Below are 17344 nucleotides of genomic sequence, written 5' to 3'. Positions count from 1 at the left end.
ATGATTCATATTATCAGAAAAATAGGCGTGGTAGGAGTAACAATAAGTTACTCACCACAGATTATATATCATAACATATGTAAATGTAAGACAACTGACTTCTGGTTATCGTGGTTATCATTTATTCCATATCACCAGGTTATCTTCTCTTGGCATATGTAGATGACATATGTTTTCCTCTAGCGGTGGGAGCCTTTTTATTTACCAGAATGTGGGCGGAACGAAACGCGACGTTCCGTCCAGACGTGTGACGTACTACGCACGTCTTACGTCAACTCAAAATCGAAGTAGATTTCTCCAGGCGTACACTCTTTATTTTCAGCATTGCAATAAACATTCTGTACATACATTCTTTAATATGGTATGTTTGAAACCACGGGAGCTTGGCGCTGTAACGGAATATCCTTAAGGAATACCTCGTACGGGATCTAAATCTACGCTTCTTTCAGCTAAGCTAACGTTATTGCATCTATTAGCAAAACTTGCTAGTTAAGAAGCTAGCGCTAGCATTTCTGTTAGCGATCCCTACCCTACCGTCGAGCTAGCTATGCATTAGCACTTTAGCCTAGCTCGCTATCCAGTGACAACTGACAAAGGTAAACAACAACCCTTTTGTGTCCGTTTATTGTAAATCGCAACTCGCATAACTTTGTCTAGTCAAGTAGCTACAACCTGCTGTCGATTAAAACTGCGTTTAACCTCCCTGTTTGCACCGCTAAGATCGTAGTAACATTTCGAAACGGAGGAAAGGGGCAGCGACAGCGTCAACCAAATATAATATTAATTCTGAACCCCTCATCATTAACTAGGCCGACTAAGCTACTGATGGGGGAAACGAGGCTTTCTGAAACAGTGAATCACTATGAAGCAATTGTGTTGAAAATGGTTTACTGTTTCAAAGCATTCGATAGTTAAAAATGGCGACATCTGCTGGCCAAACCGTTGGTATTGTATTTGTGTGGATGGATTAAATCAGACCGTGACGAGACAGGCATCGTACAAGTGGCTCTACAGCTTTCATTATTGTAATTTTGTTCAGCAAAGCTTGTGCTGTAAGAACCGGCCATTCTAAACACAGTGTACAGCTAAATAGTGTCAGGTTGACGAGAACATCCCGTGTTCAAAACCAACGCGACACCTCTGTGATGAGGCCTCGTTTGGTGTGGTCACGTGATTTTTGGCGTGGTGAGGCGACGCATCGAAACATCTTGCAGCGATACTTGTGCTTTGAAAGGTCTATTTTATGTCTAGTGGTCTGCTTCGAGTGTAACATCACTGAACCAGGCTAACTGTGGCTAACCGCTACCTAATGCTTAGCCTGATTCAACTTGATAAACCTCGCAGGGATAATCACAACATCAGCCTGCTGATCAGAGCTTAGAGCCAGACACCTAGGTTCGGTCTTTAATCAAAATTATAGCGAATCATGTTACAGGTGGTACCGGTTGCAGTGGAGGCAGTGAGTAGCAACGTCCCTGTTGCTGTTGTATGATTATGTTTGCGTTTTACCTTTCTTCAGAAACTAATATATCACAATTAGCTGTTGTAAATACAGGGCGCTGGTGACAGCCCTTATTCTTTGCACAGAAGCCTATTTTCGTGTTATGCCTCAGCGTTAATGACCTGGACTCTTATCTTTCGGATAAGGGCTTTGGCACACCTTTTGTGAACGACTTGCGCCTTTATTGTTATACTTTTACAATATTAGTTTATTAGTGAAGGTTTACCTCAAACAACAAAGCCAGTGCTCAGTTTTCCAGGACTTGATTTGCAAGATTTGCTTGGATACTTCTCATAGCTCACATGGTTTTGAAATATGCCTATCCCATTTTGAAACTATGCAAAAGTTCTGAAACTCTGATTTGATGCCATGTTACTTATCACTACCATTATTTGCATGTTGCAAAACATTTAAGTATTGTGTTAAATGTTTACTGCGTGTGTCATAAACATTTCTTTATATATTATTTTATGTATCTTCACTGTTATTTTCCTCTTGCTGAAGCTGATGAGCCATCTGCATTATCAAAATTATCACTCTTGTTTTGTGGCTTTGGGGCAGAAAAATGTGTGTCCAAATCTAAACAAGGGTGTCAAACATCACAGGAAGAACATATTCCAGTACTAAGTTTTTGAGATGAATAGATGGACTCAATCTCTCAAAGCATGCATGTTTGTTTATATAGAGAAATGTGGTTGGTGTCATGGTGAGTGCATGTCTAAGATTTTTCCCTGTCTGTTTGTTGATTTACTAGGGCACGGATGATGTGATCCTGAACATGCCAGAGTGAAAAAAACAAAAGCTTTTCCTGTTTGTGTCATTACCAACTACAATTGACGCAATCTTTCAGCCTCACTTCATAAGACATCTTCCCAGTAATCTACACGGCGACCCTGTCTGCAGTTCCTCGGGCACCTGAACCATGTGAGGGCCCCTCGGTCCAGTCTGAGGGGATCCCAAGACTGTCACAAATACAACCCCGCTGTGCGGGGTTAGACTGATCCTGTCTGCGTCTGAGAAGCAGTCTTTTCAGTGCCCCCCTCCCCATTTGCACATTCCTGTTCTCCTAATCAAGGAGACACGCCATGATGTTCCGAGACCAGGTAGGTATCCTCACAGATTGGTTCAAGGGCTGGAATGAGTGTGAACAGACGGTGGCACTGTTGTCCCTCCTGAAGAGGGTGTCACGCACCCAGGCTCGCTTCTTACACATCTGCCTTGAACACTGGCTGGCAGACTGCACAGAGATCCACATCCTAGAAGCTGAGGCCAACAATGCAGGTAGCTGAGAGTTTTTTGAGTATTTTATTAAATGTCATCAATTATCTCTGATTATCAAACACTGTCAGTTCCATCCCTTCCTAAAACCGAAGAAGGTGTATATTAAACCAGTAGTGAAAGATTGTGAAATTCTTTTTTTGCCCTTTGTCATTAGCAATTGTCAGCCAGTGGCATCAGGAGCCAAAAGAGAAGGTTGTGTCCTTGCTGCTGTCCCATCTGCCTCTGCTGCAGCCTCGCAACAGCGAGGCCAAATGCGAGTACATGAAGCTGCTTCAGAAGGTGTTGAGTCACACTATTGAGAGTAGCCTCTTTGTGGAAGAAAGCAGACAGCTGCTGTCCTACGCGCTCATCCACCCTGCCACCACGCTGGATGACCGCACCTCTCTGGCCATGTGGCTAAACCACCTAGAGGAGCACCTATCTAGTGGCTATGCACCGCGGGCCCCATCCAGCCCCTACCACCCACGCCAGGGCTCAGATGAATGGCCCAGCTCTGCTGAGGCTCTGGACCCTGGCCACGCGTGGCAAGAAAAGTCCCCTTCATCCACCACATCTCCAGCAGGCCAGAACGGACACATGCCGTTCCCAGGCGGGATGTCCTCTCCCATCAACAGCAATAACACAGGTAATGGTTTTCACTTAGAGGAAATTGTTTGGTAGAGGCATATGGAACCATTGCAGACATATCCTCCATATTGTGCAAACGGTATACAATTTGTTCACTTTCTCAAAGTGTTGTTAACATTTCTTTAATTTCTGTCATAGGACTTACAAAGAATTTCTGTTGTTCCTCATATATTAATTGTTTTCCCTTGCCAGGTTTGGGTGGGCAGATGCAGCCCAGCCCTCTGAAGAAGTCCATGTCCGTTATTCCTTCCAGTCCCCAGGCTTGTGGCTCTGAGTGGATTAGCCAGGATGATGCAGGGGGCCGGCAGAACTTCATTTCAACAGACCATGCACCCCTTTCACCCCAGAGCAGCGTAGCCTCCTCTGGCAGTGAGCAGACAGAAGACCAGGGCTCCAATCGCAACACGTTCCAGGAGGATGGCAGCGGCATGAAAGGTCAGAGTTCGTTACCCAACTGAGCCGAGGTGGCTCTCGGCATTTGGCTCTGGTAAAAGCCGCACGCAGCCAACAGCTGTGGTGATATAAGCTGAAATGTAACGTTACTTTTTTGTGTCTTGGTGTTTATTTGTTTTAGATGTTCCCGCATGGTTGAAGAGTCTCCGCCTTCATAAATATGCATCACTATTCTCCCAGATGACCTATGAGGAGATGATGATTCTCACAGAGCAGCACCTGGAGTCGCAGGTTTTTAAGCCTCCCTTTTACAAACACTCCGCAAGGCTTTGATTATTCCACCCTCCTTATCAATTGTGAACATTACTGTCCTCAGACCTGATGATACATCAGCTCTCAATGAGGCATGAAATTAAGCAACGCACCCCACAGTTAATATCAAGGCAGTCACACATACAAATGGTGTGATTTCGCCTCTGCCCCTTGGCTTTAATGAAACAAATGGTGATTAGGTTTGTTATTTAGTAACTGTATAAATTGGCCTGTGTTCCCACAAGAAATGTCTTGACTGCTCCTCATGACTTCTGTGTTACTTTCTGCCTCTCCTTTTTAGAACGTCACTAAAGGAGCGCGGCATAAGATCGCCTTGAGTATCCAGAAACTGCGAGAGAGACAGAGCGTGCTCAAGTCTTTAGAAAAGGTAATTCAAATGGGATGATGTTGTTCCATGCATGATTAAAAAGAGGGCAATGGTGTTTTGTCTTGAGGATCTTGCACTGATCAAAAATGCACTTCAGTATGTGCTCGTTGATGATCATGTGACACTTGATTTAGTTCCTTTGAGAAATTCCTGTTCTGCATTTTGCCACAGAAACAGACACAGGGCAAGACTGCTAGGGATTTTGTGTCTTCTTCTAAGATATTTCAATAGGGCAGATGTTTTGCTAAGGCTTAAATCCAGATCTGTGCCTCACAACGTCACGCTTAAACCCAAAGCATATGTCTGAGTAGCTTATACTGCATCTAACACTGATGTCATCTCATGGCAGGATATTTTGGAAGGAGGAAACCTGCGTAACGCCCTCCAAGAGCTGCAACAGATCATCATCACACCCATCAAGGCCTACTGCCCGCCCAGTGCAGCACAGACCGCCCTGGACACAGCCACAGCCCCGGACGCAGCCAACCCCCCTTCAGAAGCCTCAAAAACAGGAGCAGACAAAGAGCCGGCCTCAGAGGGCTTCCAGTCCCACAACCCACCTCCCTGTGACGGGGACTCCCCAGCCACACCTATCTCAGACGGCGACATTGCTGGACAGTTCACCCGTGTCATGGGTAAAGGTGAGAGTAAGATGTTCTTCCCAGATTGAAAGTGATGACACGTGTATTGTAGACTGCATTGGTCGTTATGTGATTTGTGCTCTTGAAATGTTGCACACATGTCAGTATTCAACATAAAACAGATAGATACTTGATCCATATCCACAGATATCCCTCAGATCCAAATTTCCTTTATGCACATGAATATATAAGCCCTGGCTTTTTTTTCTTTGTTTCAGTGTGCACCCAGCTGCTGGTGTCAAGGCCAGATGAAGAGAATATCAGCTGTTACCTTCAGCTCATTGAGAAGTGTCTGACACATGAGGTGAGGACTTTAAGATTCAGCTTTAGTTTCATTATTCAGTAATAATGAAAATACCATACAGACAAAGTTGCATGAATTGATAGTTCTAAAGAACCTTGTAATCATCTGTAGTTTTTCCCTCTTGAAATACAGAGTAAAACTTGTCTTTTCTTTAAAAAATCACAAATTCCCAAAGCATCTGCTGAAACCTTGTTAATGCTCTTTGAAAACCCGGTGCCTTTTTTCTCCTGCTGTCTCTCTCTATGTGTCAGGCTTTCTCAGAAACTCACAAGAAAAGGCTGGTCTCCTGGAAGCAGCAGGTCCTCAAACTGCTCCGCCTGTTCCCTCGGAAAGCTATGCTGGACATGCCTGTGTACCGACAGAAAGGGTGAGACTCTGCTTGCCTTCTTTACCTTTGATCTCCCTCTTTAGCCAGGGAGATGTCACACCAGCTCAATGTTACATTCTTCCTGCTCTCAACCCTGCTGTCTAACTTTTACTTTGATTCTCTTTCCCTTCGTCTTTTTCTTTCACTTGCTCTTCCTTATTCAAATAATAACTACCACTTTATGAGAAGCCGCTTGAGCAGCATGCAGCTCTCTTAACTCTCATTGATTTCTGACGTATGTTCCTTTTGTTTGTGTTTCTTTTTATTCCAGCTGGACCTATGGGTCCAACTCCCTCCCCACAGCAGGCTCTGTGAGTGGAGGAGTAGCACGGCGGGGCCAAAGGCAGTTCCAGATGACCCCTCGTGGACTCCAAACCGGGCGCATGGGTCTTCTGAGTCCCAGTGGGATTGGGGGAGCATCTCCACGCCACACGCTCACTAGTCCTGCGCTGGCAGGCCAGGGTAGACAAGTCAGTATTCCTGTCATTGGATGAGCATGTTAACACCAGTTTATGACGCAAGTAGCTTGCCTCAAATTGTGGCTGGACTATATTTATCATTCATGTCATGTTTTTTTCTTTTTGATCATGTGAGATGAAGGAAATTTGTTTGCGCTAAAAGATGACTGCACAGCTTAAAGTAATTATTTAGGATAATTTAACCTGACTTCATCTTTTTAGCCTCAAGAATTTTCTTCAATGCCTCCATTCACGTCTGAAGTATTGACCTGCTTGATGACATGCCCAAGGAGCTGTCGAACATTTTAGTAAACATTTCTTCTGAAAGTTAAAAAAAAATAGGAGACTTTGACAGGAGTTTAATCAGAGCACACAAGACAATACAAGGGGTTAGTTAGGGGCATCGCATTTTGATATGAATTGATCATTATCATAGCTTGAAGAGCTTCTGTTTAATGACTTAGCTGAGAGATAAGCAAACCATGTCATCCTCCCAGGATGAGTGGCATTTACATAATGAGAATTTGTGTTTTCCTCTACAGAACCTGTGGTTCGCCAACCCTGGGGGCAGTAACAGCATGCCAAGTCAGAGTCGCAGCTCTGTGCAGCGAACCCACTCGCTCCCTGTCCACACTTCCCCACAAACCATGCTCATGTTCCAGCAGCAAGGTATTGCATGAGGTCAAGCCTCTTTTATTCTTCATTAACGTGGGTGCGTGCGTTCACTTAAGGTCTGTCCCCGTCCTTGTTTACCTTTTGATTCAATTTATTCTTTGAAAATATGTAACTACACCTGCCAGTCTTTCCTCACTTAATGTCCTGCTTAGATTTTATCTCACCACTGGTAACTGTATGTTACTTATCCAGAGATCTTTTCATTTTAAAGTACAATGACTATTAATTTAAGGTAAACTGAAAATGGTTAAAAGAATAGAGATTAATCTATTAACAGAGAAATGGCAGATTTGACTTTTTGTTTAAAAAAAAAAAAAGTTTGGTCAGAAGCCAAAACTGAGAGCTGCCTTCCCTCTGTGCCAAGGACAAAATAATAAGACATCTGAGCAGCATGTTGCAGTAAACAATCTGTCACCTCTTACAGTATACATAACCTTTTGGTTGTCTTGTCGTGTGTGCCAGATGTCACACGCTAGCATCGCAAATTCATCTGTAAGGGTCCTGCCACTTAAACAGATGAATGAACCCAGCGAGAACCAACTGCATAAATATTAGACATTTTTCATTTCAAATCAAAACCTAGAGACCTTCACAAGACCACAGACAGTGTTTCCTGTGGTTACAGCGTGTGGACAGTATGACTGAACTGTTACTGAGCTTGTTCGGTTAGTGCTACCTATGCCGTTTAAGTCATCCTTCTTAATGCAGTGACTAGTGATTGAGCTAACGGTGGGGGGGAACACTGGCATATTGTAACCACAGGACTGTTTCTGATAGGATTATGTTTTGTTTATTGCACCTTTCTCTGTGAAACATGCTTCAGTTACTTGAACAGACATGCCTAACACCCACATGGCACGCCACCAACACCATGTCAGTGTAGGTGTTTGATTTTTGTTTTTTAAGATGATTTTTTTTTGCCATTTTTGACTTTATTGGATAAGGCAGTATAAAAACAAGGGTGAGAGGAGGGTTTGATGTGCAACATGCATGTGGCACACCACTTGCTGTTTGTATTCACTTCAATAACCCCCACAATACTGTGCTGAACTGAAGAAGTATTTCATAGTGATATGGATTTTAGTAAATCTATCATAGACGTCCACTGCAAATTCTCTTGTAAAATCTAATTACAGAGTTTAGGATTACAGAACTTTGTCACATTTTCCAGGTTTTCTGTGACAGATCATTACAAACCAAGCCAGTGAACATGCTCGCGTGTACAGGGAGCACGTGAAAGTAGACCAGAAAATAGGCAGATACTGCAAGGAGTTTACTTGGATGATCTCCAGTAATCTCTTTCTTCTCCTTTCAATTAAAATGTTTGTTTGTCAGTGAAGAGATGTGGTTCCTCACCTCAGTGACAGACTGCATTTGCATCAGACAGCATCATGTCACATAGTGCAAATTATTGAAGCTTGAGTTTTACTGCATCTGACACGTTTATTTTAAGGGAATGTGTGAACAGTGCAGCAAGTTTTTGATGTGTTGGGTTCTGCACAAGAAATATTAAAATAATTTTCAGAATAACATTTGCCCCTGTGAGCTCGACACACTTAAAGAAGCATTAATGTGTTACCGCGTGTGTGTTTTAATGTGTTTTTTTTTTTCTTTTATCATTTTGACTGTGATTTTTATGGCTAATGAAATAACATTTTTAAAGCATTTTGATGCTATACAACAGATTCTACCACAACAAGTAACACAAGTGATAATGAAACCATTTCAAACTAATTCCACCTTCACGCATTTAATTCAAACAAAGGTAAACATCCCCAAAGCTCTATTGTTATCATTGCCTGAATTGGAAAACTGTGTCACTTTGAGAGGTCAAACTCTAATTGACATTAATGACAGACAGTAGGGATAATAGCTTTACGTCCACCACCAGTGTTTCCACTTACAGTTAATTGGTTAAAATAATGTAATTAAACCGTATATTGTAAACTATCTGTACAAACTATGTGCAGTGTTGCTTGTAGTTTTTGCGGTGTCAGCACTGTTGGATTCAGTTGGATCTGCGGCAGATTGAACATGTTGAATCTCGTTGTGTTTGTTTGGCTTCGAACAAAACTACTCAGTGCATTTAGTGTAAATCACCTGGTCCTCAGATTATTATCAGGGCAAAGAATTATCTGATCACATTAACATAATGGCAGTTATTCCTCAGCACAAATAAACAGTGTATTTCCCCTTATGTAAATCGTACTTTGTTTTCGTTTCAAAGTAAAATTAGCAAATACGTGCGCTTTGGACATCATCTATTTAGAGAAAAACACGCAGCTGCTTTTCTGTAAATCTAGAGTGTGATAACAAATAGACTCTATGGCGGTCCTGAAGGTAATATCAACCTTAATCTTTCCGTGAACTGAGACTGTTTTTACTCATTCCCACAGAATGCCAAGTTCCAGGCGCTGACCTGGAGATCAACCCCACGCTGGAGTCACTGTGCCTCAGTATGACAGAGCATGCCTTAGGGGGTAAGTGTCCTCAGCAACCCAGTACTAAATAGGCCACTGGCTGGCAAACCTCACACAACTACCAACCAGAAAACAACACCTTATTTTATATTTTCTACTGTGCAATGAGGGGGAGAGAGAGGATTGTCTGCATTAGGGAAAGCAAAGTACGAAGTCGTTCTCACACAACTTCCTCTGTACACAGATGAAAAAGTCTAACATAGGTCATTTTTTAATAGTTATGTTTGTGTTATTAATAGTACTGAATTACACAATATCATTAGTCAAGTTTCAGTAAGGTTCCTCTTGTGGGGAGGGAAAGACAGGCATACTTCTCTGCATCATCTGTTGAATGACAAGCGAGTTTAAGGCTTAGACGCTCTGTATTATTTACTGTGTCTCCAGTATTGTGTGACGTATGAAGGTTTCCCTTCTGCATGAATTGTTTTGTGACTTAAATGGAGTTAAAACTGTTTCCCCTCCTTTCTGAGAGACAGATAAAGTTACTGATGTCTTTTTGTGTCTGTGTGTACAGTCTGAAATTGTTTTGTACAGAGAGTTTACATACACAGCCACGGCAGATGAACAAATGCATGCTGGAGAAAGTATTTCAAAAGTAATGGTGAGGATATCGTGTATATGTTCATTCAGCAACTTGTGAAAGCAGCTGCTACTTACCCAGAAATATATCTGATAAATAGAAGATATGCCAAGTTTGATGACTGGCATACCATAAAAATGCACGAATGGCCTGCCATCAATATATAAGGCATCCGAAACTTTTTCTGCCCCTGGGAAAGGTGGAAACACTGAACTACGCCTTTTAGGAATGAAATGTGAATGGTGCGGTGTATTTTATGATCGTAAATGTCTTGAAACATATTTATTTCCAATCTCCCCCTCAGATGGAACAGACCGGACATCAACAATATGAAAAGAAGAAAGGAGAAATACACTTCAGTCGAGGCCTGTTAAGTTCCTCATCACCCAGCACAAAGATATACGTATGCTTAAGAAAACCAGGCAAAGCAGTCACTACAAAAAAATGACAAAAAAACTGTGTATATGTTCTCTAATATTTTTGTACTTTATTATATACAACTAAGTTTATTAAAAATGGAATACAGATGATTATTATATTGCAGGACAGAGGAGAAAAAAAAAAAAAAGCAAACTGCTCCGTGTCACCTGCAGGACTGTGACATGATGTGCAGAGGCTCAGTTTGCTGTGGGCTGAGAGAAAAACGGTGGATTGGTGCTGTCTTAAAGGGGTTCTTCCCTATGAGTTACCCTTCTTTTCCTCCTGCCTTGGAGCAAGGCTTCCTTCCAGAACACACTGATAGCCACAGCCCCTGCACCACGCAGTGTGTCGATTCAGAAAATTCCCAGCTTAGAAGTAAGGCACTTTCATTCAGTTATCTCTGATATCAGCCACTAATCTGTAATTGGCCCTAGAATTCATTCACTGAGATTCCACTTGTAGACAGGTGTTGATATTCAGATATTAATACACTTCCTAGCCACCCTAATTGTTCTACTGGTGCTAGTCAGGGCTTGTTTTGGTTGAAACTTTAACAGCTTTCCTTGATTCTTTTTATCCTCTGGAGAGTTTTTTTCTTTTTTTTTTTGGCCAAGGCAGGAAAGGGAGGAGCAAAAGGATCGAGGAAAAGCTTGTGATTCAACCACAGGCACACCTTTTGTCTTGGTTGTTTTTCCCCCAAACACTTAATCAGAGTAGAAGTGACTGTCCTCCTCTAAACGTCTACAAAGCCAAAGAGAAGGTTTGTGCGATTGTTAGTTTGAGAAGGATATTTGTAGTGAAATGCAAGAGAATGGTATAACTTTTTTTTTTTTAAAAGAACAGCAGTTTGAAGAATTTATGCCAGCTGCAATTTGTCTCTGTTATTTTATGCCCTACTACATAAATGATGATGAATCTCATTTTGTGCCGAGGAATCCCCAGAGGGGTGAATAAGGGCTGGTGAGGTTTGTACTCTGCGAGAGCTGATCTGATATTGAATTGATAAAAGTGAGGAGGGTAGAGTGTTTTCAATTTACACTCTAATGCTGGGTGAGAAAACTAAATGAAACCCATCTCAACCCTCTGGCCCCCTTATGATTGGCTTTGGAAAATGAAGCTTGATCTTGTAATAAATTCTCCGGATCGCAGCGCCTCAACCTCGCAGTGCCCTCTTCCTCAAACGGCCAATGTGATGATTTGATGAATCATACTTTTCAAGGTGCTTGACGATGTCCATACTTTCTGTTTGTGTCTCAGTGTGTTTCAGCCTCAGAACCCTAACATTATCACGTGGTATCAGTGTTGAATCAAAAACTGTCTTATACGGCCTCTGTCTTTGAATGTGGCAGAGCGGAGGTGCATGTATGTGTAATATGGTCTTAACTTTTGGATCACTTTTGGTTGCATCATAAGGCAGGGATAACCATTCACATTTTATTTCAGCGGAGCCATAGGAGGTCTGTCTAGTAAAGATGGTTATTTACAGATATCTTTTCCAATTGTATTTTTTACTCTCCCTTGATATTGATAACTTATGCTTATTTTCTATAATCGCATGTTTTGCCACACTAATACAGCACTGTTGTAGATAGAGGACATGATGGTTGATGGTGCCCAGTGTCACCAACAGCTAGAGAGCAGAAATCTTGCAACTAATGTTGTATGTTTATATCGCCTAAATGTCACTGTTTACATCTCTCTGGGATAACGCCCAATTCATGTTGTGTGATGTCATGAATACTCCATTGTCTCACTGTGTAACACATTAAAGAACTGACGCCTTCTCGCACATGAGCTGGCTGGCTAGAGCCCGAAAACAAAAGCCTTCAACCACCTAATCCACGGACTCCCTATGAGTAGACTTTTCAAGTGACAACTGTATGAGGCATGTAACGCCTGCTTTTCCAGTCATGCAGTGACGAGAGAGAATAGCTTTCCTGGCCTTGTGATTGAATTGTTAGCTGTCATGTCCTGATAAACTGTTCATGTGGTGCCTGAAATGCACAGCTCCAGCATCCTCAATATGTTGATTTAATGGTCGTGAGTAGTATTCTAGTCATGGATTTCTTCAGAGCAGGCTCTTGGATTGATCTGACTTACTAAAAGCATCACACTCATGCCCTCAAAGGACTTCTGTGAGCTCACAATGCTGACAACTTTAAGACTCGGCTATCTCATTTTTAACTCTTCACTATACTGTATATCAAATCTGTTACGTTACGGCTCAGATTATCCTTTTCATAGCCTCTGTAGCTTTGGATAGCCAGCGTGTGACTGCAATTAGACACTGAGGTACAATGCAGCAGATTTCTGCAAGCGTCTGTGCATAGTGAGGATGCAGCAGGGGATGACAATGCCTATCTGAGCCACCAATGATGTGATTATGAGTAAACTGAACACTAATAACAGGCCAAGGAATATGTTTACTCCATGTTTACGTTCCAGTGGTGCATGAAATGAGTTGGGGAAATGCACCTCATAAGTTCAGCCTTGTGTATTTTCACATACCAAGCATCTACTAGGAGGTACAGAGCCTGTGTCATCAAGAGACTTCTACCAAGTGGTCCTGAGATCATGTCAGTGTCCCTGCCAGGCTTAATTTTTGAATGAATGCAGCCAGCCATAGGCTACATTGCATTTATTTGTCTTGTACAATTTATATTTAATTCTAATGACTCCCCAGACATTTTCTAATATTTTATGAACCTTTTGCATCCCATGCTTTCTCTCTACTTTTTTACTGCCACTCATATGTGTGAATGGTCTGAAGTGCAGCATCCATCGGATCATTGACAGTCCAAATAAAGAGGTTCAGTTCTTTTGCAACTTCACTTGTGGTCTGTGTTTGTCTGCTTGGTCATACATTGGACGCGCATTTTAGCAGCTGAAAAAAGTCAGCTATTTTTTTTTTTAATTCCTTTCATTTGTCATGTTACAGACGTCATTACATGTTCCGACGTTACCGAAGAAATTAGCTACTCCAATTACTTTTTACTTCCGGGTTGCACCATTCCAGCAGTTCATTTGTCAAGCTAATGTGAGCTAGCCGCCTTTTTGTTATCGTCATTAGTTTAACTAAGAAGAAACAGAAGCGCTTTCGTCGGAAAACTTTTCAACAACTGCTTAGGTATGATCGCCTGTTGTGTTATGGTTGAGAAAGCTAGATATAAGTTGCCATATATACAACTTATCCTTTCCTCCAATAGTAAAGAGCACCCAAGTTAGCATATAGCTAGCTGCTCTGCTAACCTAGCCTATCTACCATAAACAGCTGCTTGCTAACGATTTTAGCTTGCTAGCTAACGTTAACGTTTTCGCGTTATATGTTATATTGTAAAGGGATGACCGAGTCGTCGATTTGCCTGAAGAATCTGACGCCTTGCTAGTAGGTAAGGCTAGCTAACGTCAACTTTAATTTTAGTGGGAAAAAGTTAAGAAATTTCTTTTCTAAATCGACTGTCCACTTTCTCTCGATAATAGTTGACGTGATTTGAGAGAGGACGGAGCCCCATCCCTGAGACTTAGCGTTCATGATCTCCTTCGGGACAAAAAGAGGCTATCTGGTTGACACAACTGGGTTAAAACAGAGAAAACTTCAGCCGATCAGCGCTATAGTTCTGTCAACTTTTTTTTTTAATTGCAGGAAGCTAACTAACTGCTCTGTGGTTGGTCATCACGAGTGTGTCACGTACGGTAATTTCAGTTATACATTTGAGGATATAATATAACTTATATAAAGTTAGAATGTGCTTCAGATCGTAGAAAATCAGAGCAAACAGCATCACAGCTAATGTCACTTTTAGTGGAAGTGGATGGTTTAAGTAGTGGTCAATCATATCTTTATTGGCAAACATTATTTCTGTTTGCCTGTTTCTTACCGTTTATCAGCTCTGTGTTTAGAAAATAGGCAGGATATACTATGTTATCAGGAATAAGACATGGTATCAACTGTGCTGAAAGCTTAGATTAAACTTTCACTTTGGCAATGATTAGTCAAACTGGACCTTGGGCCTGTACTGGATGTGTTGTTTGCTTCCTTCACTTCCCTAATACGCCTTGAATCTAAAGTATACTCGTGCATGAACTCATCTTAAAGGCTTTCTAAATACCTAAACCTTAGAAACACACAATGTAAAGCTATGCTTTTCAACAACACCACTAACAGCCTCTAAAATTGCTATTAAGTTGAATCAAATCAAGCTGAATTGGTAAGCCGATCAGCTGATCAAAAGAAAGTCGATCTGCAAATGTTTTTAAGCCAAAATTACAAAAATTCAAAACCTTTGTGAATGTTTTGTGAATCTTTCTCATCTTTTTCTGAATCTTATATCATTTTAAACTGGATGGCAAGTTAGTCTTAGGGAAATTGCAATGTTAATTTTTGTTTATTTTTCGGGATGTAAAGGCTTTCATTAAGGTAGAAATTTGAGCAGAGCTGCTGTGTTAGTATCAGTTTTAGATATCCAATGAACTAGCAATTGAGTGTATATCACCAGTAATATAACAATATATTATCTCAAGAACTTAATTACACTCTAAATTTGTTTTGCAGGTTGTTTTAACTCTCGGTGGCTACGATGCATGGACAGTGATAATGACATCTCAAACGAGGGATGTGGATGGGAAACTTCCTACCAAAAGCTAACTGCAATTACAAGTCATCCCTCAGCACTCCCTGGAGTGCTGCAACCACTGCTGTTTCACTCCCTAATTCATCATGTCATTACCAAAGGAGTCTGGGAGCCGAGGGAAAGATAGAGAGAGGGGGGCTCGTCCCAAGGTGAGACAGAGCCGGTCAGAGGAGAGACGAGATGCAGGCAGTGGACGGAAAGGTGGAAAGGTGAAGAAAAAAGGCCTCTCTTCTCATGAACCAGCAGCTGAGAGGCCTGTCAGTGATGGCTTTGAGTACGGCGAGCTGTTGAGTGACTTAGAGACCAGGGAACAGTCTTCCTCCTCTCCTCTGAGGGAGAGTTGGAGATGGCAGGGTTTGGAAATCGCTGCCTCATTACTAGGACAAGAACGGGTAACAGCCAGGCCAGGATTGGGAACAGTCAGCTCTGCTACAGAGTTGTCTCCGCCCAGTGAAGGTGAGGGCAGGGGGTCAAGCAGCAGTCGCACACTCCGGCAAAAAATCCAAGATGCAATGGGACAGTGTTTCCCAATAAAGACACACACTGCGGCTACACCAGCACCAACTCCACAGGCTCTTTCATCATCAGCTGCCTGTGCCTCCTCAAGGCGCAAGATCCACCTCAGTGAGTTGATGTTGGATGACTGCCCTTTCCCTGTAGGATCAGAGCTGGCTCAGAAATGGTATCTCATTAAGCAACACACGGCCCCCATTACCCAGCCACCCGTGCTTGATTCTGCAGTGGTATGCAGTGCCCCTACTTCAGCCATGGCTACTGTGGTGGAAGACGTAGATGACAGGTTGCGAGAGCGCAGGCGCATCAGTATCGAACAAGGTGTTGAGCCACCACCCAATGCAGAGATCCACACGTTTGAGGTAACGGCCCAAATTAACCCTCTCTACAAGCATGGCCCTAAGCTGGCTCATGGTATGAATGAGTTAGCCGGGGCTGACAGAGCATCTGTTCAGCAGCAACAGCAGCTCCTTCTCCAAAGACAGCAGCAGCACCAGCTCCTACTACAGAGCTGTTTGGACACTCTGGATGAGGTGGTGGCCTCAGCCTCGGCCTCTGCCTCAGCCACTGCCTCAGCCTCTGCCTCGGCCACTGCCTCTGCCTCTATCCACACGTCTGATACTATTTCTGATCCTCTGGTTGATCCAGAGGTTACAGCGACCAGCGTGCCCACGAGGGCCATACTTCCTCAGGCTGAGCATCACACATCTCACGATGGCTACCGCATCCACACTCAGATTGATTACATTCACTGTTTAGTTCCAGACCTGCTGCAGATCACCAACCTCCCGTGTTACTGGGGGGTCATGGACCGCTACGAGGCAGAGACGCTGCTGGAGGGAAAGCCTGAAGGTACCTTTCTCCTGCGTGACTCTGCCCAGGAAGACTACCTCTTCTCCGTCAGCTTCCGCCGCTACGGCCGCTCACTACATGCACGCATTGAACAGTGGAACCACAATTTTAGCTTTGATGTGCACGACCCCAGTGTCTTCCATGCTCCCACTGTCACGGGATTGCTGGAGCACTACAAGGACCCCAACTCCTGCATGTTCTTCGAGCCCCTGCTGTCCAACCCCATCCACCGTACACAGCCCTTCAGCTTGCAGCACATCTGCAGAGCCGCCATAAGCAGCTGCACCACCTACGATGGCATTAACATGCTTCCCATTCCAAATGCTTTGAAAAAGCACCTGAAAGAATACCACTATAAGCAGAGAGTACGTGTACGGCGAATGGACACCTGGTGGGAATAAAGAACAAAACATTATTGTCTGAAAGAAACTGCTAAATGCATATTTAATACTAATCTCTTTAACACTAGAACTGAACTGAACAATAAGGCTTGTTGTTCTCTCTGTCTAGCTGTATTAACCTACACTGCACTACACTGTACTTATTTATTTTATTCCTGCTGTCTTAACAATTGTACTAAACAACACTGATGAGACAATATATAATCTCACTGATCTTGTACACTCAAAGTTCTTTATGCTCAAATTAAAGAAACTTATTTCGATCTGTGGTCTACAGAGAGCGGCTCTCACACGTCATCTGTGTTTTCAAGTGAGACTAAATCAGCTTAATTATCTGATGCTAGGGGTAAGTGTCCTAGTGTGAATTGAGATGATTATAATAGAGTTGTTCATCAGTCACGTGCTGAGAAGGTGGAACTCATACTGGCAAGTTTTCCTTTTTGTGACAGAGGTGTGGAAGTGCTGCACGTCTGCAGTATTCGTTTGTCTTTCCCACATTGAGTCTGTGACTGATTTTAAA

At 42.7% G+C, this 17344-nt stretch overlaps 2 protein-coding genes across 2 annotated transcripts; both read left to right on the top strand.

Annotated features, from left to right (window-relative positions):
• Window positions 1–261: 261 nt before the first annotated feature.
• Window positions 262–13258, top strand: LOC139336300 (protein Smaug homolog 2). Its single transcript, XM_070970358.1, has 13 exons — window positions 262–596; window positions 2256–2782; window positions 2937–3407; window positions 3602–3844; window positions 3984–4093; window positions 4416–4502; window positions 4852–5143; window positions 5362–5447; window positions 5699–5814; window positions 6086–6284; window positions 6815–6941; window positions 9344–9427; window positions 10312–13258. The coding sequence occupies exons 2-13, from the start codon at window positions 2587–2589 to the stop codon at window positions 10338–10340; spliced, it is 2040 nt and encodes a 679-aa protein (XP_070826459.1). The 5' UTR covers window positions 262–596; window positions 2256–2586; the 3' UTR covers window positions 10341–13258.
• Window positions 13259–13436: 178 nt separating this feature from the next.
• On the top strand, window positions 13437–17087 carry socs9 (suppressor of cytokine signaling 9). Its single transcript, XM_070970359.1, has 2 exons — window positions 13437–13554; window positions 14980–17087. The coding sequence occupies exon 2, from the start codon at window positions 15145–15147 to the stop codon at window positions 16822–16824; it is 1680 nt and encodes a 559-aa protein (XP_070826460.1). The 5' UTR covers window positions 13437–13554; window positions 14980–15144; the 3' UTR covers window positions 16825–17087.
• Window positions 17088–17344: the final 257 nt, after the last annotated feature.

The sequence above is a fragment of the Chaetodon trifascialis genome, chromosome 9 (assembly GCF_039877785.1).
Source record: "Chaetodon trifascialis isolate fChaTrf1 chromosome 9, fChaTrf1.hap1, whole genome shotgun sequence".
In the NCBI taxonomy this organism is placed as follows: domain Eukaryota; kingdom Metazoa; phylum Chordata; class Actinopteri; order Chaetodontiformes; family Chaetodontidae; genus Chaetodon; species Chaetodon trifascialis.
The sequence above is the reverse complement of the archived record's forward strand: the minus strand, read 5'-3'. Positions and strand labels throughout refer to the sequence as shown.

Bases quoted from the DNA above. Each gene is read 5' to 3' on its own strand.
- LOC139336300 (XM_070970358.1), top strand. From the start codon at position 2,587: ATGATGTTCCGAGACCAGGTAGGTATCCTCACAGATTGGTTCAAGGGC. The intron at 5,144-5,361 runs GTGAGAGTAAGA...TCTTTGTTTCAG, and splicing joins CACCCGTGTCATGGGTAAAG to TGTGCACCCAGCTGCTGGTG. The intron at 5,815-6,085 runs GTGAGACTCTGC...TTTTTATTCCAG, and splicing joins CCTGTGTACCGACAGAAAGG to CTGGACCTATGGGTCCAACT.
- socs9 (XM_070970359.1), top strand. From the start codon at position 15,145: ATGTCATTACCAAAGGAGTCTGGGAGCCGAGGGAAAGATAGAGAGAGG.